The 23,851-nt window shown below is 40.8% G+C and overlaps 1 protein-coding gene across 1 annotated transcript in view; it reads right to left on the bottom strand.

Moving 5' to 3' along the window:
* The window catches only part of PAPPA (pappalysin 1), a 237,419-nt gene that overhangs the window by 123,771 nt on the left and 89,797 nt on the right, over positions 1–23,851 (bottom strand). Inside the window, exons 8-9 of the mRNA XM_045883010.3 lie at positions 6,147–6,275; positions 949–1,040 (exon numbers count right to left, since the gene is read on the bottom strand). Coding sequence (XP_045738966.1) covers positions 949–1,040; positions 6,147–6,275 — 221 coding nt within the window. The remainder of the gene's footprint in view (positions 1–948; positions 1,041–6,146; positions 6,276–23,851) is intronic.

The following is a 23,851-nucleotide window of genomic DNA, read 5'->3' as shown; positions in this document are numbered from 1 at the left end:
CTTCCCACCAATGTTTTCATCCCCTCAGTAGCTGCCCCTTCTCTCTTCAGATAGAGCACCTCTGTCTTTTGTACTTGCAAATGAATTGTGATTAGTTTTCACCTCCAGCCCAGGGGATTAGCCGGGGGACCTTTGATCTTCAGGTATCGATTTGCATCTTAAAGGAAGTATGATCTCATCTGAGCCAGCTCAAAATTCCATCCCTGCCCCCCAACCCCTGTCTGTTTACCAGCCCTGGGCTGGCCAGGGCCTCCCAAGTGGGGCTGTAACAACAAGATCAGCCAGACTCCTAGAGGAGCCAGAGGAACACAAATTTCCCAACTGACTCAGTAAAGGTGGGAAAAGGACGTTTGCTTTCTAAACACAAGCTGGTCTGCTCTTCCTCCACCCTCGCGTCAGAGAGATGGCCCGACGTTCTGAGTGTGCAAAGGGAACTACTGGGGTTCCCAGATCTTGGCTGGAGGTTGTGCAGCAGAAGGAGCTCGGCGTGTGCTTAACAATCAGACAGAGTCAGGTTCAAGCCCTGGTTCTGTCTCCAATCACTTCTAACCCATGAGATTCTGGACCACTTTCATCATTTCTCTGGTTTGTGAAAGTGAGAATACAAGCCTTTAAAAATCTATACTAATCACCCTCCTGGAGAGCTGGTGCGAAGAAGAGCAAGGAAGAAGCCGGCTTGAAAACGAATTACCAGCAGCCTCTGCTGTGATGCACGGGAGGGGAATGTAAGCTCTGTGAGGGCAGGAGCATTTGCCTGTTTTCCTTTGCTTCCCATTGCTGTATTTCCCGGTGCCTCAAACAGGGTCTGGCCCACAGGAGGCAATCCGTCAATATTTGTAATACAAAGGAATAAATCATCATTAGTCCTCACTACTGCTGTTACTGGCCTGACACTATCCCGCAGGGTCCCCTTCTCCAGCTAGGCCCCAAGAAATGACACACACTTACCAACACAATTGAAGGAGTCTTCCTGTCGGCAAAAGAGGGAGCAGCCATCACCACTGAGCTTATTCATGTCATCACATTCTTCACCTCGGCTTCTGCAGACCGGGAACAGAAGAGAGATCTGTCAGAGAGAGCAGCTTCAGAACCACAGCTGGCCACGGGAAAGCCCTCCCCAGGCCATCAGCTTTCCAAGAGGCCTCAGGGAAGTCCCTTACCCCCAGTGTCCATCTCTTCTTCTTCCAAATGAGATGCCTATTACTTTCCCTTATTTTGTGCTTCCCACAACGAAGCTGAGTTCCTGCCTCCAAACCTGTTCTCCGAAATCTTGTCGGTTGGGTCAGATGGGAGAAAGGAATGGATGAAGGGATGAAGGAACCGACCTTGCTCCCCTCTGTCTGGGAGATCTTGCTGCCATTTTAAAATGGTGGATTTGAAGGAAATTTCTGAGCTTCTGAAATATAAATTCTGTTCTTCACTATGCCCTACCTTACCCTCCTTCTTGTTCCCTACCCGCCCGCCCCCCAACCGTGAACTTAGAAATAAAGACTTTTTTTTTCCCCCCAGTCACATGCTTGGGCCTGGTCTTCCTTTCACTAGAAAGTATTGTTCTCTCCATCCAGTGCATCATTTCATGCGGTGAGAAACTCTAAGGCCCGTGGGAACTATGCTGCTAGGAAATAAAAGTGTCTCCTCTTGTTTGTTCATTTTGTTTTGTTTTGTTAGGAATTATTTCTATCACCTCAGGGTGGTTCGGCAGAGGTTGGGATGGACAGATACTGAGCAATGCTCTCTGAATTGGACCGAGGAGATGAGGAAGAGGAGAAAGAGCTGAAAGACTGAGTGGATTATCCCAACCTGGAAAATTCTCATCCTTTGAGAAACAGAAAACATGGGTTTAGATCCTCTTTTTCCAAACCAGCTGCGTGATCTCAGACAAGTCTCCTAATCTCGATTGGACCATTTAAATCAATAAAGACTAAAAATAATTTAAAATTCCATTCCTTAGTCACAACTGCCACATTTCAAGCCTCGATAGCTGTATGTGGTATGTAGCTAGTGGCCACCGGACAGAAGAGCACGGAATATATTTCCATCACTGCAGAAGAATCCACTGGACCGTGCTATTCCAGAGGCCAAGTGTCCGTGTTCCCACAGATTCAGATGGAAATAACTATACCCCTCCTTAGAGCTGGCACAAGAATTGAATGGAACTTTACGTGGCTGGCACGGTGCATGATAGATAATAGATGCTCAGGGAATCAAGGTTCCCATCCCACTCAGTCCCGGGAGGTCTCTGCAGACTGTGTATCAGCTGTCCCTCCCTCCCCAGAGACCAGCTGGGACCTGTCAAAGCATGGAAGAGGCCTCAGACTTTTCCTTTCACTCGGGCAGTTAACACTGGACAATGTTTGTTGCTTTTAGGAGGTGTTCGAGTAGCAGGATGGTGCTTTGCAATCAATCCTTATGATGGCTGGGCCATTGCATGGATTTCTGAAGAGCCTCTCAAGTTCTCTCCTGTCTGCAAATGCATGGGCCGAGGAGAAGAGAGATCCATATTCCAAGCTGGGCCCATATTTCCAATCTCTGCCAGTGAATCTCGAGAGCTGGAAATTGGTGATAGCCTTGTGTTACTTAGCTATCTCATGCATTATCTAGGGAGAGATTTTTTTTTTTTTTTAACCTGGGCTGGTTTCCCAAAGCCACAAAGAACTCATCTAACCCACCTTCCCTCACCACCCAAACAGTATGTTCTATTGGTTTAAGCAAAACATTAGTGTCACCACAAATATCTTCTAGGCATGGCAGATCTATCATTACATAGAGAGCTTCTTATACCTTCTTTGACCTCCCAAGCTGGAGTGGGTGTCCGTCTTCTCTGTGTCCAAAGACACCAGGCTCCATCTATCCTAGCACTTGTCAAACTGACCACCTTTGCGTTTACCTGACAGTCCCCCATACTGGGCTTTCCGATGTCAAAGGAAATGACAGTGTTTGTCATCCTAGCTCCGCAATGCCTGCCATAGTGCCTGGGATACAGCAGAGAGCACGTAGCTACTCCCTCACTTACTAGTGTTGCGGGCCTGTTGGTGACACAGCAAGGCGACGGTGAATCCAAATGCGAACATGGGCTGTGGGTTCGCATCTTGGTTCTGCTCTTTACTGGATGTGTAAACTTGAGAAAGCCATGTTAGTCTTTGTACATCATACTCTGTGAAGTATGGTAATAGAACCTATTTTATATGGTTGGACCCAAGGAGATAATGGTGTAGCCCAATGCTTGTGCATAGTGGAGGCTCAATAAATATTTATGAATATTATCATTATATTCATCCAATGCTTTCATCCATTGGGGCCTCATTAAGTGTTGAGCCTATCTCAGTATCTTTGTAAATTCCCTTAAATATATATAGTGATTCAGCACATATCATCCCATGAAAATTAGCTAAGATGACATTACTCCTTTTCCTCAAAGTTTTTGTTTGTTTGTTTTTGCCTAGGGAACCATCCATTAGCTGCATTTGGTTTTCTACAAAGCATGTCAACAACTATTTGGTAACTTAAGTGATATCTGTGTAGGATACCAATTTTAGATAAAATACTAAAAAACTTTATTGAAAACACTACTTATATTAATAATAATAAAATAAATAATAATAATAAAATAAAATTAATAATAATAGTTTTAGATCAGCAAGAAGAATGACACTGTTTGCAGTGTTTTACCAATGCATCTATATCTAGCTCCAAATGGACAGACTGAGTTGTAGGTCAGGTTCCACATCTGGTGAGATTCTTTTTTTTATTCTTTGTGCTAAATTAGAAAATCCCAAATCACAATTATGGGTTGTCAGCTATGACCGCAAGTGTTTCCTGGATATTCTGGATACGCAGCTCAATCTTGGGCCCACAAAGGATGGGGCACTCTCCCTGGAGACTGCCTTGCTCAGTTGCTCAGTATTCCATTAGACAACAGCTGTGTCAAGAGCCAGAAGTTGATGTCTTAATGTGGGAAAGAATGGTGAATGGCTTCCCTTTCCCCAATTGTGTTATATTAAGCACTGGAAACTGTGTCTTCATGTTTGGTTGCTGCATTTGGAGAGGATTTTAAAAGCACACAATAGCACACCATGAGCTTCCTTCTCCGACAAATGAGGAGCTTTCTCTTCTACGCTTGACAAGTCAAATTCTTGCAATCAGGTGGTTTTCACCATAATTCCACACTTAAAAGTCCTTATACAATCTCCTTGATATTAAAATCTTGACAACTCAGCTTCGAAATTATAGTTGCAGGACATTTAAGACATGAATGCATACCCCCAAGATACGTCACCTCAGCAAGCCTCTTGAAATCGTGCAAATAATCATGACTGGCCTTGCTAGTGTTAACATTAAAAAAAAAAGTCCTTTCTTATCCCCAAAACTTGAATTAGTACCTTTCTTGTAACAGCTCATATGCTTCAGTCTGTGGGGTAGCAGAAACTTTCTCTCTGCACAGCTAAATCATGCTGGCCATCATCTGAGCATATATATAACATTCAATCTTTCCTTCCATGCTAAGTCATGACCAGAAAGCAAACTGCTTTCTGAGGTCTGTGTGGATGGGTATTCATGTGCAAACGCTTTACTTGCACAACTGGGTTAGCCTTGCTGTGCTCCTGGCCGTTCCTTTCATCCCAAGCAGGTTTCCAGTTTATATCACATACCACAAAATTAAGGGTACCAAATGAAATTGCTCTTCCCCTCCAGCACTAGAGTCAATGATGAACTGAAAGAGTCATCTAGCACTTCTCTTTCATGTATGTACTACCCCTATGATTCATGGTCTACACATCAGCGGTTTCATCCAACTGTGAAGAGAATTCTCCTTACAGAGCCCCTCCCCCTCCAGAAACAGCCACTGCAATTCCACAGATATTATGTGACACCCAACAGCTCCATTTAATGACGGGATTTTGCCAATAGCTTGTTTGCCCTTTCCATGTGTGACGTTTGTCATTAAATCGGCCCAGAGTTTTAAAAGTCTCTTAGCAATAGTGTAACTTGCAACCATGTTAGCAATAAGGAACACAGTTTTAGCAATAAGAAACTTAACTGCGAACAGTTTCTGGTCTCTTTTTCACCTCCAGGGACAAAACTATTCTGTTTTGCGCCAGAAAACATTTTTGTGCTAATTTGGGAGGAAAAAACTCAAAGGTTTACTTTAAAAAAAAATTTTTTTTAAACAATGTGAGAGTCTTAATGGCTTCTTGCCCCTATTTCACAGTTGTGCAATATCTCACCCTGTGGACAAGGGGATAAATGGACTGATTACCCAATAAAATCCACAGTGTAGACTGTGGCTTTATATTTTCTACTCACACTTTTCCTTTTCGGCTGCTTGTGCGGAGTCTTTACACTTTCTGGTTCATTTGCCTCTTTGTACTTATTTATGTTCACATTCAGTATTCACTCTGGAATACTGTTTACTATTTACGGTTTTGACAGTATAGTGAGTTAGAATATTTTGTTATTTTTATGAGCCTTTAACCATTTTGTAAATTGTTCATATAAGACAATACAACAGAAATTACAAATAAATATGCAGTTTTAACAAATTTAAATGGTTAACTAGCAAAGAATGTAAAAGTGTTTTGACCTGGATGCCCTGTGTCCTGTTAACTGAATGTCGGCTGGAGTGGAAAAACAAATAGAATCCTTGCAGTACCCATAAAACGACGAGGAATAAGAGCATACTGGTAGTAAGTGCACAATGGTAGCTCTATCAGAATCACATATTATATTACATATACGTATTCGAAAAAGAACCCTGCTTTCTCTTTGAGGCCAGCAGACTGCTTGCAGACAAATGGACAGACTGCTAGTAATTGCTGGTAACTCACAGCTCCCACACTGAAGAGTCTCCCGTAAGCTCTTCTGTGTAGCACCCTGACCTTCTCTCTCTTTTTTTTTTAAAGATTTTATTTATTTATTTGAGAGAGCGAGAATGAGAGAGAGTACATGAGAGGGGGGAGGGTCAGAGGGAGAAGCAGACTCCCTGCCGAGCAGGGAGCCCGATGCGGGACTCGATCCAGGGACTCTAGGATCATGACCTGAGCCGAAGGCAGTCGCTTAACCAACTGAGCCACCCAGGCGCCCACCCTGACCTTCTCTTGGCCTCATGCGCATCACTCCCTTCCCTTTCTTTAATTAGGTCTACTTACTTCTGGATGATGCCATCACCACAGTACCCGCTTCCATGGGTGTATATGGCAGCAGGTGATGGCTCACTCTCTTCGCTTCCCGAAATAGTGATGACCCAGTACTGGTACACACTGCCAAGACTGAGATCCCTGGAAAACAAAGGAGGTTATTAACAAAGATGATTAGCTACAGAGACACAATGCTGGGGGCAGATGAAATTGATCCCCTTGAGTATGTCCTATCAATCTTGCTTACATTTGAAATCACACGCACATTAAGCTATCCAATAATTTGTACTGTCTACTGTGGTCAAGGCACTCTCCTATGCATGATGGACCACGCCAAAATGTAGAGCAATAATGACTAGCGTCAAATGACAGACACCCGTGAATATTACCAGGTACTTTTATCTTTAATTTAACCTTTATAATAACCCTGGTGGATAAGAACCGGATGGTGCGTGGCCCATAACGAAGGTGTTTGGGAGAATGTCATCCAGGAAAACGAAATGGGATAAGCAGACAGAGCTGGGGAAGTACCATGCCAGATCCTGTGGGCATTGTCTGATCTTTTCGCCTCCTTTTAGGCACTGAACAGAAACCCCATTACATGTGAGCAAGCCCCTTCCTTACGCTTCACATCCAGTGACTGTCCACCTCTCCACCTCTTGCTCATCCCTGTCTCTCACTCTTCACTAAAATAGTAACAGCCGCAGCATCCATTAACTGAATGTCAGGCTTGGGGCAACACACGTTCCATGTATTTTCTCATTTGAGAATCGAAGCAACCCTACATGTGTGCTAGTGTTTTCATGTTTATTTTACAGATGATAAATCTGAGGCAGAGAGAGGTTAATCAACTTGCTTACAATCATGCACTACTAAATAGCAGCCTGCATTCTGCCTCCCTAATCCCTAGCTCAGGCCTGTTTTAATAATCTCATCCCTTGCAAAGGGGGATTCTGTCCTGAAATTACAATTCCAGGCACTGGTGGCTCTCCCCACTGCTCACAAGACCTCCCAGTGCAATGCCTGCTCCCCCCTTCTCGCGCTCAACCTTACTCCAGATTTCCTCCCTCCCCTTCCTCAGCCCCTCTCAGCTCCCTGCTTGAATTCATCCTGCCATCAAGCCTGGCTACTGCCAATTATCCTCCAAGGCAGAGATAGATTTATGTCAGTTCCACATCACCAAATCACAATGCCCATTTCCTTTTTGACCATTTTTGAAGGATGATGTTATTCCCCTTTTTTTTACCTCCCTCTGTATTAATTATTTACTTTTTAATAATAATAAAAGTGCCATGGGAGAAAAAAACCCCACAAAATGATAATGAAGAGAATTCCTTTTAGATTCCAGAGTTGGGGGGTGGGATTTCATAAACAAAAGGATGATGTCAAAAATCTCAAGTTCTCCTGCCCATCTGTTGTTTCAGCTGCTGTTAGGGCTGGGGCTGTTTGGATAAGGCCAATAAGGTAACAGGTGCAGAGGCAATGGGCAGACAATGTCTCCTGACTCTCAACACAGCGATGAGTATGAGTTTATGAGTGTTGAAGGACTCTAGTGAGGAATATAACCTTCTGGAGAATGCTGGACTGGTTACCCAAAAGAGAGTTTGTTTTGGTAGTGCTGGAGCAGAAAGCAATATTGGGGGGTAGACCAGAAGTCCCTGGGGGTTCCATCAGTGTTCAGCCAATGAAAGTTTGGTAGGTAAAATGCATACAAATCTCGAGATATTTTACATAGGAATGTACGAATAACTGTTGCCTTGTAAACTTCTGGGATGCTAATTTATGGATATAGGCTTTCTTTTTTTAAAAAAAAATGTTTATTAGATATTTTATCCACCTCTAGACTAACAAATGTATACTTTTTCTGGTGGTGTTTCTAGAACTGAAATATTGTGGTGGTGGGGAGAGTGGTTTTCCCTGGGGGATACAAGGAGGCACAAGATAAAGAAGACGTGCATTCTCTTGTATATTCATTTTCCTCTAAAACATGGAGGCATGTTTTATATTAAACAAATATGGCCGTGTTATGAAATAAAATAAGAAATTTTCTTCAGGCTGCATTGCAGGCCACTGGGGGCATATGGCCACTGTCTGAAGCAGATGGAGCACTTCTGTGGAACGCAGGAGGGTGTGAAAAGTACTTCTCTACGTTGTGTTTTCCATTTGTAATGTGTGTCATAAATGATTTATGGCTGATAATATTTAAGGTGCTCTGCTAATATTTGTGAACGTTTCCGTCCTCCCCCCTACACTGTCCTCCCTCCTTCCCTCTTCCTCCTCCTGCTTCTCGATAAACACAAGTCTGAGTCAAGCAAACACATGTTTCTACCCTGGCTTCATCACTGACAAGCTGAGAAGTCATAGGCAGGTGTTTCACGGCTCTGAGCCTATTCTGAATTAGCCATCAACCTGACCTCACAACAGTTTCCTACAGATTGAATGTGAGAACACATAGAAAACACATATGTGCCCAGCCTATGATAGTTAATAAATATTAACCCATTAATATGAATGCTTAAATCGTCAATGCTCTCGTTCACTGGAGTTATGCTATGTTCTCTTTAGTAGAAGAGATGGAGTGACAGATAGCTATATGTAACCTTGGTTAGGCAAACCCACGAAAATGGGGCCATCACCTATTGTGTGTGCCACAGCTTAGTGGAAAGTCTCTTTTCTACCACGTCATGTGGCTAGAAGACCCTCAGTGCCTGCATCTTGCTCTCACTCCACATGGCTATTCCAATTTCTGAAAATTCTGGATCCCAGAAGGTTTGTCTTACCCTGGGGCAAAATCTGTCTCCCTATAACTTCCACCCACACCTCCTTCTCACCCACTAGCATCACACAGAACACATCTGATTGGTAGGAAGACCTTGATAAGCCTCCTTCCAACTGTGTGTGCATGGCTTATGTATCCTTATTTCATGGAAACCTGACAGCAGCTATTTGAAGCAGGGGTTGTTATCCCAAGTTTTCAGATAGGACAATAGAAGCCCAAGTCACTTCCTTGGTAAAAAGGTAGAGAAAGGGGAACAGAACCCAATGCTATAAAAAATATTATGTTTTTTCACTGAAGAATTCTTATGATAAAATTACATCTTCTCCAAGTTGAAGTCAATGCCAAATGAGGGCTCTTTTCTCAAGAATCTCGGTAGAATAGAATCCCTTCAGAAGGACATGCTAGTGGCCTCTGAAGGCTTTGCTGGAGGTTAGGACCTATCTCATGGATGGTCTAAAAGTGGGCCACTGATGTCAAATTGTTCCTTTTAGCTGCTCCTAAACCCATCTGGAAAGTCTTACACTGTCACTTGAATTCCTGCCTCTCCTGCGCCTTCCACCTCCATGCAGACCCTAAACCCTGTCACTTTTCCTCACTTCAAAAGCTTCCATGTCATCCCCTCAACATCCCTGTTGCTGCCAATATCTCGACCTTGACGTCTGAACCAGCCCCTGGTATCTCCCTTTACCAGGCTTGCCAACACCATCAGAATATTCTGAGGTCCAAAGCCACCCCCGAGCTCAAAATCTTCTCACTTAGAGCAGTGATGGGGGCACACTACCAAGCCCAAACTCCCTATTTACTCTTTGTTGGGAACTAAAATGTTACCACTTCATCTGAAACATGATAAATTGCGTCACTACTGATTTCTTTCATAGAATTCTGAGTGTCATTTATTTTTTTTTAAAGCTAACCTCCACTGGTATTTAATGGTCAATTCCTCAAACTGCATCTCAGATTAATTTCATGTGTCCAGCTAATAAACTTAAATTGCAGTATTGAAATGTGATGAGAGGGTGCCTGGGTGGCTCAGTCATTAAGCGTCTGCCTTCAGCTCAGGTCATGATCCCAGGATCCTGGGATCGAGTCCCACATCGGGCTCCCTGCTCAGCAGGAAGCCTGCTTCTCCCTCTCCCACTCCCCCTGCTTGTGTTCCCTCTCTCGCTCGCTCTCTCTGTTGAAAAATAAATAAAATCTTAAAAAAAAAAAAAAGAAATGTGATGAGATCGCTTGTCTACTTTTGAGGGGTTGTTTTATGTATCTTTTATATGACTTTAAAAAAAAAACATTGCTAACAGTTAGCCATTGCTCTTTCACAAATGTCTCAAGTGATGTATCAGCCTTAGTTTTCCATTTCTGACAATTATAAACAAAAATAGTGGTATTTTTAAGTGCTGTGATTTTTCAGTACTTATCCTCAGAAATGTCACATTGATGGCAATGTATACAAGATCTGGAGCCCAATCTTTTTTATTTTTTATTTATTTTTTAAAGATTTTACTTTTAAGCAATCTCTAGATTCAACGTGGGGCTCAAACCTACACCCCCAAGATCAAGAGTCACACGCTCTACCAACTGAGACAGCCAATGGCGCCTGGAGCCCAATCTTTCAGTAAAATTTAGTTACAGATTATGAAATCATTATCTTAAAAATATTATTATGTACATAAATATCCATAAGGAGCCTAAGCACCACCTGACCTTGTTTTTGGCAAAAATGCGTATTTCTTAAAGTGTTGGTTTGTAGTTCATATTGTGATTGGTCCATTAAAACCCATCTGAAATCTATAGGTAAGTCACTTCACTTCTTTGGGTCTGTTTTTCTACCTTCTAGTAAAGATATATGATTCTTGTCCCATACCAGAAAAGAGGGACAGAAAGCCCCATTGCAATATGGAAGTATCCCACTTTGCTGCTTCTAAGAAACACTCTCTAAAGATTGATTACTCCTTATTGACCCCCTATTGTTTCCATATCATACCATTCCCTGATCACACTCTGTCTCTCCACATAGTCTGGGTAACTAACTGTGTCATGCTTTTTTGAAACTCCTTCTTCTGCAATAATAGCAATTATCATTTCCGTTTGTTGCCTATTTATCATACGGCAGGCGCTATGCTCAGTACTTTCTATGAATCATCTCATTTAATCAAAACAACATTTCCTTGAATAATTATGATGATCACCCCTTTCAGATGAAGAAAGTCGTATTTGGGAAGGTTACTCTACAGCTCACAGTGACACTGCTTTGGGGGCAGGGCCTTGAGCCAGGTCTAACTCCATCGCAAGGGAGGTTATGAATGAGAAAATACCGCAGAAGAGAAGTTAAAAGCCCTAGTTTTGAACCAAGTAGAATCCACATACAAAGACCACTTGGAAAGTTCTAAAACTTAGGAGAAAGACAAACACTGCCTTAAACATTACCACTACCACAAGCCATTTCCTTTCTCTGACCATCCACTTCTTGATCAGTGAAATGGAAATCTGGGAAGATGATCAGCTTTGCAGTGCATAGTTCAAATTTCATGAGAAATGTAGTGTTGCATCTTTTCTACCAGCTAGAAGCTGCCTCAGCAGTTACAACTGTGCACTGAGAATGGGTGTAGTTCAGGATTTACCACCCAGATTGTCTGAGCTGGAAGACATGGTGGGGGGACCACCTATGATGCCTCTGGCTCCGGAAGAGCCCAAATCTTCCATTTCTGCCTTGGGCTGAGAATCAGAGGGTAATACCCAGGCACTTTGTATACCAACTTCCAGCCAAGAATGGGAAGAGAAGGAAAATAGTCACTTTTTGAGCCTGAAATGATGTGCCAAAGGACTTTATACATACCCTTATTATTGTTTTAATTAGAAAATATGTCATTATATAGTCAAGTATAGAGAACACTATAAAAAATGTCCTTGGAAGGCTCACTATCCAGATTTGTCAAATCATAACACTGCCATATTTTCTTCATCTCTTATTTTTGTTGTAAAAAGAAATAAAATGTACTGTTCTGTATATCTGTTTTCAACCTACCTGTGTGTTCTTCCCTCTCTACCATGAATGTTTTTATACTTTTTATACACAGGCACTGTTTTGCATATTTTAAATTTCATAAACGTTCTAATACCATATTTATCGGTACACAGCTGGCATTTTTTTTTGCCCAGCATTATTTTTGAGATCACATATATTTATACATGCAAATCTAGCTCATTATTTTCTCTGACATAAGGATTTTATTGTATGAATATACCATACTTTATTTGACCATTCTTTTCTTGATGGACACATAGGTTGCTTCTATTATTATTACTATTAATTTTTTAAATTTATTTTTTATTAGTTTCAGAGGTAGAATTTAGTGGTTCATCAGTTTTCTATCACACCCAGTGCTCATTACATCAAGTGCCCTCCTTAATGCCCATCACCCAATTACCCCATCCCCCCACCCACCTCCCCTCCAGCAACCTTCAGTTTGTTTTCTAGAGCTCAGGGTCTCATGGTTTCTCTCCCTTTCAATTTTCATCTTATTTTATTTTTCCTTCCCTTCCCTTATGCTCATGTGTTTTGTTTCTTAAATTCCACATGCGAGTAAAATCTTACGGTATTTGTCTTTCTCTGACTGACTTATTTTGCTTAGCATAATACCCTCTAGTTCCATCCACGTCATTGCAAATGGCAAGATTTCATTCTTTTTGATGGCTGAGTAATATTCCCAAAACCATAAGATACCTAGGAATAAACCTAACCAAAGAGGTCAAGGATCTGTACTCTTAAAACTATAGAACATTTATGAATGAAATTGAGGAAGACACAAAGAAATGGAGAAACATTCCATGCTCATGGATTGTAAGAACAAATATTGTTAAAATGTCTATGGTACCCAAAGCAATCTACACATTCATTGCAATCCCTATCAAAATACCATCAACATTTTTCATAGAGCTGGAACAAAAAATCCTAAAATTCATATGGAACCAGAAAAGACCCCAAATAGCCGAAGGAATATTGAGAAAGAAAACCAAAGCTTGGGGGCATCACAATCCCAGACTTCAAGCTGTATTACAAAGCTGTAATCATGAAGACGGTAGGGTACCGGCACAAAAACAGACACACAGATCAATGGAACAGAACAGAGAACCCAGAAATGGACCCTCAACTCAATGGTCAACGAATCATCAGCAAATCAGGAAAGAATATCCAATGGAAAAAAGACAGTCTTTTCAACAAACAGTGTTGAGAAAATTGGACTGCCACATGTAGAAGAATGAAACCGGACCATTTGCTTATACCATACATAAAAATAAACTCAAAATGGATGAAAGACCTAAATGTGAGACTGGAATCCATCAAAATCCTAGAGGAGAACACAAGCAGCAACCTCTTTGACCTCAGCTGCAGTAACTTCTTGCTAGACATATCTCCAAAGGCAAGGGAAACAAAGGTAAAAATGAACTATTGGGACTTCAGCAAGATAAAAATCTTCTGCACAGCAAAGGAAATAGTCAACAAAACTAGAAGGCAACCCTACAGAATGGGAGAAGATATTTGCAAATGACATATCAGATAAAGGGCTAGCATCCAAGATCTATAAAGACCTTACTAACCTTAACACCCCAAAAATAAATAATCTAGTCAAGAAATGGGCAGAAGACATGAACAGACATTTCTCCAAAGAAGGCATATAAATATTACTGTTATTAACCCTCTTCATTTCCAGTAATGTTACTTTTAAACATTATGTTCATTTTCCTTTGTACAGAGAGCAAGAATTTTCTGAAAGAAAGTGGTATCGCTCGGTTGAAGGTAATTGCATCTGTGACTATATAGTCATTGCCAAATTATTCTCCCAAATGGTTGTACCAGTTAACATGCTGTCAGCAGACTTCCCAATGCTCCAGGTCCTGATCAGCACTTGATTCTGCCTAACATTTAATTTTTTGCCAATCCAATGGATATTAAATGACATTTAATTACAGTTTCATTTTGCCTTTCCCTGATTACTAACAGGCCTGAGTATCATTTCATGTGTTTGTTAACCATGTAGATTTCTAGCTATATTATCTGCTTGTTCATCACTTTTGATTTTTTGAAATTGGGTTCTTTTTCTTTTTTTTTTATTGCTATATAAGTATATTTACATATAACGGATACTAATCCTTTGTAATTAAAGTTACTGAAAATACTATTTCCAAGTCTGTGACTCCTCTTTTGTTCATTCTGTTTATGCTGCTTTGTTAAATAGAAATTTTAAATCATGTCCTTCATGATTTGTGTTTTTTATGTCTTGTTGAATAAATGTTTCTTTCCTCCAAGGTCATAAAATAGTCACCTCTATTTCCTTTGAATAGTTTCATGGTTTTTATTTTCACATATATGGCTTTAATCATAAAAAATATAGTTTTTAAAGTGATGTGTGGTAATGATTGTTTTCCCTTCAAATATGGATGGGCTGTTTGTCCAGCATTTTTTATATAATAGTTAATCCTTTCACTACCGAACTGTAATACCACCTTTCCCGTATATCATTCCATACTTAGATAAGTTTGTTTCTGGGTTATCTTGTTTCATTGGACTATTTTTTTTTCTAATCATCTTATCAATAGTATTTTGTCTTAATTTCCATAGTTTTATAAAAGTCTTGATTTATGCTACAAGTCCATTCTATACTTCAATTTTCTCCTTCAAAAAACCCCTATGTTCTTCCATATGAATTTAAAGCTTCATTTTTTAAATGCCTGTCGGGATTTTGATTCCAATTTCATTGAATTTATAGATGTATTTGAGGAGGAAAGACATCTTTATGATATTACATCCTCCCATTTATACACACAGTTTATCTTTTTATTTATTTGGGTCTCCTTTTATAGTTTCAGTAAAGTTTTAAAGCCTTCTTCATAAAAACTGGGGTGATATTTTATTCCTAACTTTAAGCATTTATAGATGTGAGAACTATAATAAATGGTAGCTTTAATCTGTCTATCTACTCACACACATATATATACACCTGTACATGCATATCTACAATTGTATTTTCATATTTGGGGTCTGATAAAATAATTGAGTTTTATAAATTGATATTATATTTAGATGGCCTCATAGATTATTTTGTTAATTCTAATAATTTGTTGATTCTTATTAATTTTTAATGTATTCTCTTACAGGTAAGGATAATAATAGTTTGTTTCTTCAATAACAATGCCCAGAATTTTTATTTATATTTCTTGTCCGCCTGTGCCAGGTAGGACCAATGGTGTTACTGGGCATTCTTGGTTTGACCCTGGGATCAGAAAGGGTATCTCTCATATTTTATCATTAAGCATAATACCTACTGTATTTCAGTACACACCCTTGAGTAGATTAAGGGTGTTCCTTTCTATTCCCAGATAACTTTGTTTTGTTTGCTTTGTTTAGTTTTGATCATGAGGGACCTGATTTTAACAAAAGACTTAAATTTGGCATCTAGTAAGACAATCTTGTTTTAAAAAAATCATTTAATATGCTAGTATTGTGAATTACTGGAATCCAGAAACCATCTAACATTAGAGTCTCTTCTCATTCTGGGATAATCCAGCCTAGGTACAACGTGCGTGTTTGCATGAGTGTGGTTTTAATACACTGCTGAATTCTGTCTGCTAATATCGTACACAAGACTTTGCTTCTTGGTTATATATTTAATTTACCAAAAAGTTTTCTCTTTTTCATTTAATTATTTATTTATTTATGTATTCACTTATGTATGTATGTGTTGCTTCATAGAAATAATGTTCTTAAAAAAAGAAATAATATTCTATGTATACTGATTCTTTTGATATTTGTTGTTTTCTGGCCTGTGACATGGTAAATTAAAAAAAGTATATTCTACAAATCCCAGAAAGAAATATGTATATAATTTAATTCACTGGCAAGGTTCTATACGCTTTCATCAGATGAAACATGCTTTTGTGTTGTTCAAAATCTTCTAGATCATTACTTATTTTGATCTATTAATTATTGAGAAAGGTGTGTTAAAATATCCTAATATCATTATGGATTTATCACTTCTTTAGGTAAGAGGCATTTTTGATTTATACATTTTCAGATCATGTTATTTGGAATATTTAAGCTCAAAATCATTATATAATTACCTTTCATCATTTATATGGTGACCTCTTTATCTTAGTAATATTTTTTGCCTTGATATTTCCTTTGTCTGATGAATATTAATTTGTTTTGCTTAGTATTTGCCTGGTAAATACTTTCCACTCCATTACCTTTTACCTTTCAGTGAACTTATCTTTAGTTAATTCCAACCTGAGAACCTTCATAGGTACTTTAATCCTATTAGTGGAATGACTATTATATTAAATTTATTTCTCACATCTTCTTTGTGCTTTCCAATTATCATTCCTTTTTTTTTTTTGCATGTTTATTTCCCCCCTTTCTTGCCTTCATTTGGATTTGTTGGATTTCCTGGTTTCTGCTCTCTCCTCCCCATTCTCAGTTCTTCTAATCTTTGGAGACTATATTTTGTAATTTTATTTATTTTTCTCATTTACCCTAAAATACTAATTATTATTCATACTTGTTACCAAGATCAAACTTCAATAGAAATCTTGGTATTGATTCCTGACCCTTCTCTAGATTTCTTGTTTACTTTTTTTGTGTTTTCAATTTTGACATGTGAACTCATGTTTGTTAGGTTTTAATCTGCGGGAATCATGCGCCCCCTGGGTCAAATCTATATCCTCCTCCAGAGTGATTTCATATTCACTTCTAGGTGCCTCTGGAATATCACTAATTTAGAACCCTTTTTTTCTCTCTCTCTTTCCCTTGCTCTCTCTTTTTTTTCTCAGTATTTGTCCAACTCAGGCATTTCCAGACCATACTGCACAGTATAAACTCAAACCTCAAGCTTCATGAGGTTTAGAACATGCACATGTATATTTTTCCTCTAGTACACCTTTTCACTAAACATGTAGACTTTCAGAGGTCCCCATCTTATTCTGAAGGCCTTAGGTACCATTCCTCACCTTGAAAACTTGCAGGGCCAAATCTCTTCTGATGGGATCAGCAAGAATATTCAATCCACTCAGTTGCCAAAACTGATGGTTCTCCCTTATCCCAGCTACAACAGTAAAGCATCAGCTTCGGGGATTACCTGTCTAGTTCTGTTTCATTTTATGTCTTGCCCCTGGCCACGTATCTTTCTGCTTTTCTGATCTCAGTCACCCATTTTAAAGGATGATAGTTATAACAGTTATATTTTAATCTAGAATATCTAGATAGATGTTTTGTACTGGAAATATCTTTCAATTAGCTACTTCACCAAATTTCTGCATACAATTTCTAATATAAACTTGAAAAGTAGAGATCATTTGCATTGTTCAGTTGAGGTCCAGCATAACACAGTGATCTGTCCAAGGTCAGGGAGGTAATGATTATAAAGCAGAATTTAAACCATGCTGTTTGACTCTGGAACCTTTGACCTTTCCATGACATTGATCTGACTCCTTGGATAAGCACACTAATAAGCAAGATGTTAATATCCAATTAATATCCAATCCAAATACAAAAGGCTAAAACTATATGAAGATAAGGCAAGCTCCTCCTCATAGTCCTGAAGTCTTTTACGAGGCTGCAACTCAGACTGAATTACATTATATTTCTCCTGTAGAGTTGTAGAGGAAAGTTGCTTCATTTCTAACATATTTTTAGGGTGAGAGCTGACCTTTTCTTCTTAATTGAGAAGTGACAGCATATTATCATAATTGGTTTATTTTTTCCCAACCATAAAGATCACTCATGTTTATTTTAACAAGTTAGAGCTCTATAAAAGAGAATTGAAAATCAAGTCAAATCATATCAAATTCCATTACCTTGAGACAGCTACCAAGAACTTTCTGGTCAGCATCCCTTCCTGTATCTTTGTATGTATAAATGGGAACACATACTATGTTCCACGAATATAAGATCACAAATCTGTTTATATCACTTCATCTTTAGTGTTCATGAAAAAGGGGTATAGGAGAAGTACATCCAGCTAGTTAGCTTTATGCTAGCTAATTAAATTGATGGCTTTGACCACTTTTTGAAATTCTGGGTAAAAGTGTTTATATCATTTCATTTGTTCATCCATTTATTTGTGCAGATAGCATTCACTGAATCCTCCTCCCAGCTTCTCATAGGTCTGGGATGCAAAGATCAACAAACTATGGTCCTGTCTTTAGGATGCTCATATGCCACTGGGGGAAAAGAAAGACATTAAAATAGATGTCTTTAACACAGCCTAAAAAGTGTAGGGGCTATGGGAGCACAGAAGAGTGATATTTGACCCAGGCTGAGAAGGAGAGAGTCTGAGAAGACTTCCCAAAGGAGGATTTCGGGCTTGACTGGAAAAGGGAAGGAGAAACCAAGTCAGGAAAAGGAGGAGAACACCGGCTTTCTAGACAAATGACATAATCGTACTTGTTTCATGGAAGACCATTTTGGTAGCAATATAGACAACTGATTTAAGGGGAAAGGTAGAAGGGAAGTATGTGGTGGGAGGGAGAGCAAATACTGCCCCCGGGATGAAGGAAGCAGGAACAAGTTGAGTATCTTCTCAATATGGCCCCTGTGAGATGCCATATTCTGTTTTGTATAAAGAGAACTAAAACTTAAGACAAAATATCCTCACTAAATGCCTCTGGAGCAGTGTGTAGTCTTCTCTAAAGAGTTTATTCCTTAACATTTGTACATTAAGGCTACATATACTCAGTTTTGTCCCACATAACAATAAACTCCTTAATTCCAGTGTTGTCTGGGTATCACCCTGAATTATTTTTTTAATCACCTTGAATTATTTTTTTAAAGATTTTATTTATTTATGAGAGAGAGAGAGAGCACGAGAGAGAGAGGGAGAAGCAGACTCCCTGCTGAGCATGGGATCATGACCTGAGCTGAAGACAGATGCTCAACTGACTGAGCCACCCAGGCGCTCCTCACCTTGAATTCTTAAGAGAACACTTAACTTCTGTTCTAGGCTGAGAGGCACTTTGGTTTTACTTTTTACTAGGCAAAGGTGGTTGTTAAGGATTTGGGATGGAGAGCATCACATGCCTTTGGGAACAAAACAGCTTGAAAGACAGTCTGCCATCACCGTGGATGCCACCTTGACTACATGTCAGGAAAAATGACTACAGTTCTTCCATTAACTTTGGTTGTGATTTTGGATGAATCAGTTCTCCTCTTTGGATCTCACTTTTTTTCTTCTATTCAAAAATAAAAAAAGAGGAAGGAAGGAAGGAAGGAAGGAAGGAAGGAAGGAAGGAAAAGAAAGAAAGAAAAGAAAAGAAAAGAAAAGAAAAGAAAAGAAAAATGAGAAGAAAGAGAAATAAAAAAGAAAAAAAAAGCATGTATGGAGTTTCTGGTAGGAGTCATTCCCAAAGAGGAAGATACCATCATTGGTCTTAAAGGGTTTAAAGGGCAAAGGGAAGGATAAATCAAGTATAGGATGGTTGTAATCTAAGGTAGAGTTCGCAGAGCACCAACACATAGCAGGGACCAAGTAGTGGCTGGGAACATGCCGAAGGCTTAGGGAGACTTCGGACTTTTGTCTTGTTATTGCAAGACAATATCCATCACTTATTCCTCTTGGTGAGCACTGTGAGCTCCAACCCACAGTCTGGATGAAAGGAATGGGAGTGTGTTGGCAGGGCTCTGATGTCCACTGGGCATTCGGATCCCCCTCAGTGGGGCCAGGGTCTGCCCCTCCCACCCAGGTAACACAAAATTCATTCTTTTCCTGCTTGCAATGCTGCCCCCACTCTGTCCACAGCTCAGGAAGGAGCAAATGCATACATGCAACCGATTAACTCCAGCAGCCTTTGATATAATTGTCTAAAGATCTGCCCTGGTACCAATTTAAAACACAGTAGCAAATTTAATAAAACTAACAGTTTTCAGCCAAGGCCTTTGTTATTTTGTTTTAATCATCTTTTACCACCAATTGAAATGATTTTCTACTTTCTTGGTGCAATGAAATAAAATACAAGGGAAAGAATGGAAAGACAATGTGGAAATTATAAAAGATCCAGAGCTTCAAATCCTGGGATAAGGTAACAGCAGTGCTAAGATTTAACTGGTTGTTTGTGTCAGGCGCAGATTGGAAGGGAAGACGTTTGCCAGTTTGGGGAAAACGCCACACCTGGATAGCATTAAAGAAAGGGAAGAAGAAAGATCTGTAAGGGACTCTTGTTTTTCCTGAATGCAACCAAAGGCGATGTGTGACAGCTTCCCCAAACACCCCTGCTGGTGATGGACAGGTCTCCTGATTACAGAGCTGGGGTCTGTAACAAGCTGACCGGTCGCCAAGGCCTCTGAGAGCCAAAACACCAGCTATAGTTGGAGGTAAACAAGGCATGCGGCACAGTGTGAAAATCGAGGCCAAGCAGGGGCCAGTGAGTCGAGAGAGCAGGGACCCAGTGACAGCTGGTGATTGAGGGGCACTAACTGAACACAGTTGTTGAGGAACAGGGGCCGGTGGGGAAAGCAATCTCCTTTCTCCTCCCTATGGCCTCTCTGGGTGGCCAGCAATTTTATTACTGGCAGAGGGCAAGCCCAACAGCATTTTTGAATTTGGCACCACATCTAAAACCATTTGGGGGCTGGGCTTCTCTTTCTTCTCTCCCCCCGCCCACCCCATGAATGCTTTGGGTTTGGTGAAAGCCGGCGTGCAGTTAGCAAACTACATTTCCCCTCAAATTTTGAAACCCATGTGCACTTGGGGAAAATGTAATCCTTATGTTTCTGATTCATTTACACTTAACTCATCAAAACGCTATTTTGTAAGAGCTATTTGATGTCCACGAAGCCTCCTAAGCCCTTTTGTAAGCCTTGCTTCTTAGAAGCAGGAAGTCACATTTCTGACGAGAGGGAGAACTTGAACCTAAAAGGTTGAGTTTGTTTTGAAATGAGGGCTCTTGGAGGGTCACGTGGACCCTGAGCTTGGCCAAATGTGTTCTCTCATTTCCTCTACCACCCCCCTCACCAGCACCAGCTGCCATGACGTTCCCGATGTCAGCTTTCTATGATTTCACTCCGAGCATCATCAGAGACCTCCGTGATCACAGAGAGCCGAACTCAAATTGGAGTCCCCAGGTTTGGCCAAACTCCAGCACTCTGTTATGTGGGGGAACGAGCACCTGGATTGGGAATCAGGAGCCCAAGGTTCAATTCCCTGTATTGCCATCAAATGGCAGTGTGACTCTGAGAAAGTGTCCTCCCCTATTTGGGCTCAATTCTCTCACTAGTAGAATGTCAGTGTTTCAATGCTCCTTCCAGGTCTGAGAGTTTTGGAGTCTAATTCCTAGATGGTAGTGGGGTTGAGCACTTCAGAATGCTCTCTGCTTAAAAATTTTGGAGACTGAGTTTGTACACAAGGAGCTTAGCTAAAGAAGGAAACATAAAAATGCAGAAACAGAGCTGAATGTCTTTGGGTATCACTTATTCCAAGTTTCTAATTGTGGGATGGACATTAGAGCCCAGAGAAGGGGAATGAATTGCTCCAAGTCATACAGATAATTAATGGCAGAGTTCAGCTTTCCTGGTATTTTTTACTAACATCCTTGGATGGAAGTTTCCAAACTTTTCAGTTCATAGTATATTGAAGCTGGGGCAAAAAAAAACCTACTTCCCACTCTGACAAGAATGCAAAAGACTGCATTAGCATGGAAAGTGGGGGTGGGGTGGGGAGGGGGACTGGCATTGCTTTGCATGAGGCACAGTGAGTTGGTGTCTGGCTTGTATTAAAGCCCATGAGTGAATGATTAATCCTGGGTAGAAAACAAAGCCCATGCCTTGTAACGTTATAGGTATTAGTGCTACGGAAGATTAACCCTATGACCCCCCCGGGGCACCTTTTCAGAACAGTGGACTACACTTTGAGAATCAGTGGATGATGAAAACAGGTGGACTCACAGGTCCTGTCTGCCCACCGCACCACACGCACATGCACACACATGCACATGAGCACATAGGCACACATACCAGGCATTCACACACATGCGTGTGCGTGCACATACACAAGCTCACCTCAGTTGCTCTTGCATCGCTTCACAGGGAAGAAATTTTACAGTTCAGAGTGAACACTAGCTCTCTTCCTGCCACTGATTCATAGCTGGCAACTGGAAAAGGTATTCTGAAATGGGTCCTCCTCTCAGCCCAACCCAAATATGCCTCTGCCTCCACGTTCCCTGTTTCCGAGATGCCAGTACCATAGGTATCTGCCGTGACCCACCCGCCCGCCTCCCCCCTGTGCCAGTCACCAGGCATGTCATCCCCTTAGCAGTACTCAGCGTGTCCAGTTCTCTCCACCCCCACCTTGCCTGTCTCCTGTTCCAGTTCTGACAACGGTGTCTTACTTCCCTGACCATTTCCAATCTGTGCCTCCACCCCTACATTTACCGCGAGAGCCCAAAGACCTGTCCTATAACCAAATCTGATCAGGATCCTCTTGCCTAACACTCTGTGGCTCCCCACCACCCTCAGGATCAAGCCCAGACCCTTTGGCATGGCACTCTAGAACCATCATTACTGGCTTCTCTCCACCTCTCTTTCTTAAATTCCACCTCCCTGCCCCCAACCTGCCAGGAGCAAGTAGTCTCAACACCCATCCCTCTCTAAACACCCCGGCCTTGGCTTAGGGGCTACCCTTCTTCCAGAGGTGCTCAGTGAGCCTGTAAGCTGAATGGGGAGCTCCTACCCATCTGCTTCTTTCACCACAATGACCTTTCTCACTATTTTGTGACCACTTGTTTATTTGTTCACTTCTTATATTAATTTGATGAAGTTTGTAGAGGGCTAGGACTCTCTTATTGACTGGTTTATTTATCTCCACTGCTTAGCCCATGGTCTGTTATAAAGACAGAGCCAAACAAACACTTGCTGGATGAACGGAAGGCTAACTTACATCATCTGGCCCAATACCTTCACTTTAAGGATAAGGAATCTGAGGCCCCAAGAGAAGAAAGGACCATGCTCTAAGATTCTCTTTTGCCCTTCTGATTCTCTGGTAACTAATCCACCTTAGAAGTTAAAAGAGAGGCTTCCATTATACCATGTATCATCTGTATTATCATAAATTTCTGACTTTATTGATCTGTCACAGGGTTTATTCATGCATACATGCATGCATTTAATTTACCTACATTTACTGACCATCTACTTGATGCCTGGCCTCACACCAAAAGCTGGGATAATGTGGCAAGTACGACCTAGTCCCCACCTCTGGGGTCTCACTGTCAAGTCAAAATGCCACCCAACAGGAAAAACACAGAGAGACATTCTGAAATTGTCTCAAAGGGCGAGCTTGGCAGGCTCTAAGAGAGAGACAGGATGTCCATGAGTTCTGAGAGCCCCAGTGTGAATCTTAGAAGGCTTTTTATAGAGATGGCCAGTCTCTGAGCTCACAGTGCAGACCTGTTTGCTCATGTGACATGTGATCTGCTCCCTCCACCCTCACAGAATTAGAGGCATTCAGTGCAGATGAGAGCTCAAGGAGGGTCCAAACAGAATGTCAGAGCTGAAAATGTGCTGCAGAGTCATCTACCTATGCCTTCATTTTACAGAAAGGAGGCTTGGGTCCACAGATGGGGAGTCTCGGGCCAGGGTCCCAGCAAGATTTTAGGAGATCAGTGCTGGAACCCAGGTCTGATTCCATGGCCAGGGCTTCGGGGGGATTTTTTTTTTCTTCTTTTTCTTTTTTTTCTTTAGCTCAGTTACAGAGATTACAGTGCAATTTGTCTTTCCTTTCTTCTAATCCGACACCGAACCTTTGCCACTCTGGTTAGACTTTCATGGGAAACTGCTTCATGTGTGTGTCTGTACATGTCTGTGTTTTTGCCTCTCACACATACTCTCCAGACTGGCCCTGGCCAAGAACAAGCCTAATGAAAACCAAACAATAGAAAGAATCAGAACATTTGAAGC

The sequence above is a fragment of the Mirounga angustirostris genome, unplaced genomic scaffold (genome assembly GCF_029215605.1).
Source record: "Mirounga angustirostris isolate CCGP_5_RB_7025 unplaced genomic scaffold, mMirAng1.0.hap1 SCAF_15, whole genome shotgun sequence".
In the NCBI taxonomy this organism is placed as follows: Eukaryota; Metazoa; Chordata; class Mammalia; order Carnivora; family Phocidae; genus Mirounga; species Mirounga angustirostris.
Note: the sequence above shows the minus strand (reverse complement) of the source record. Positions and strands in the feature narration are given on the sequence as shown.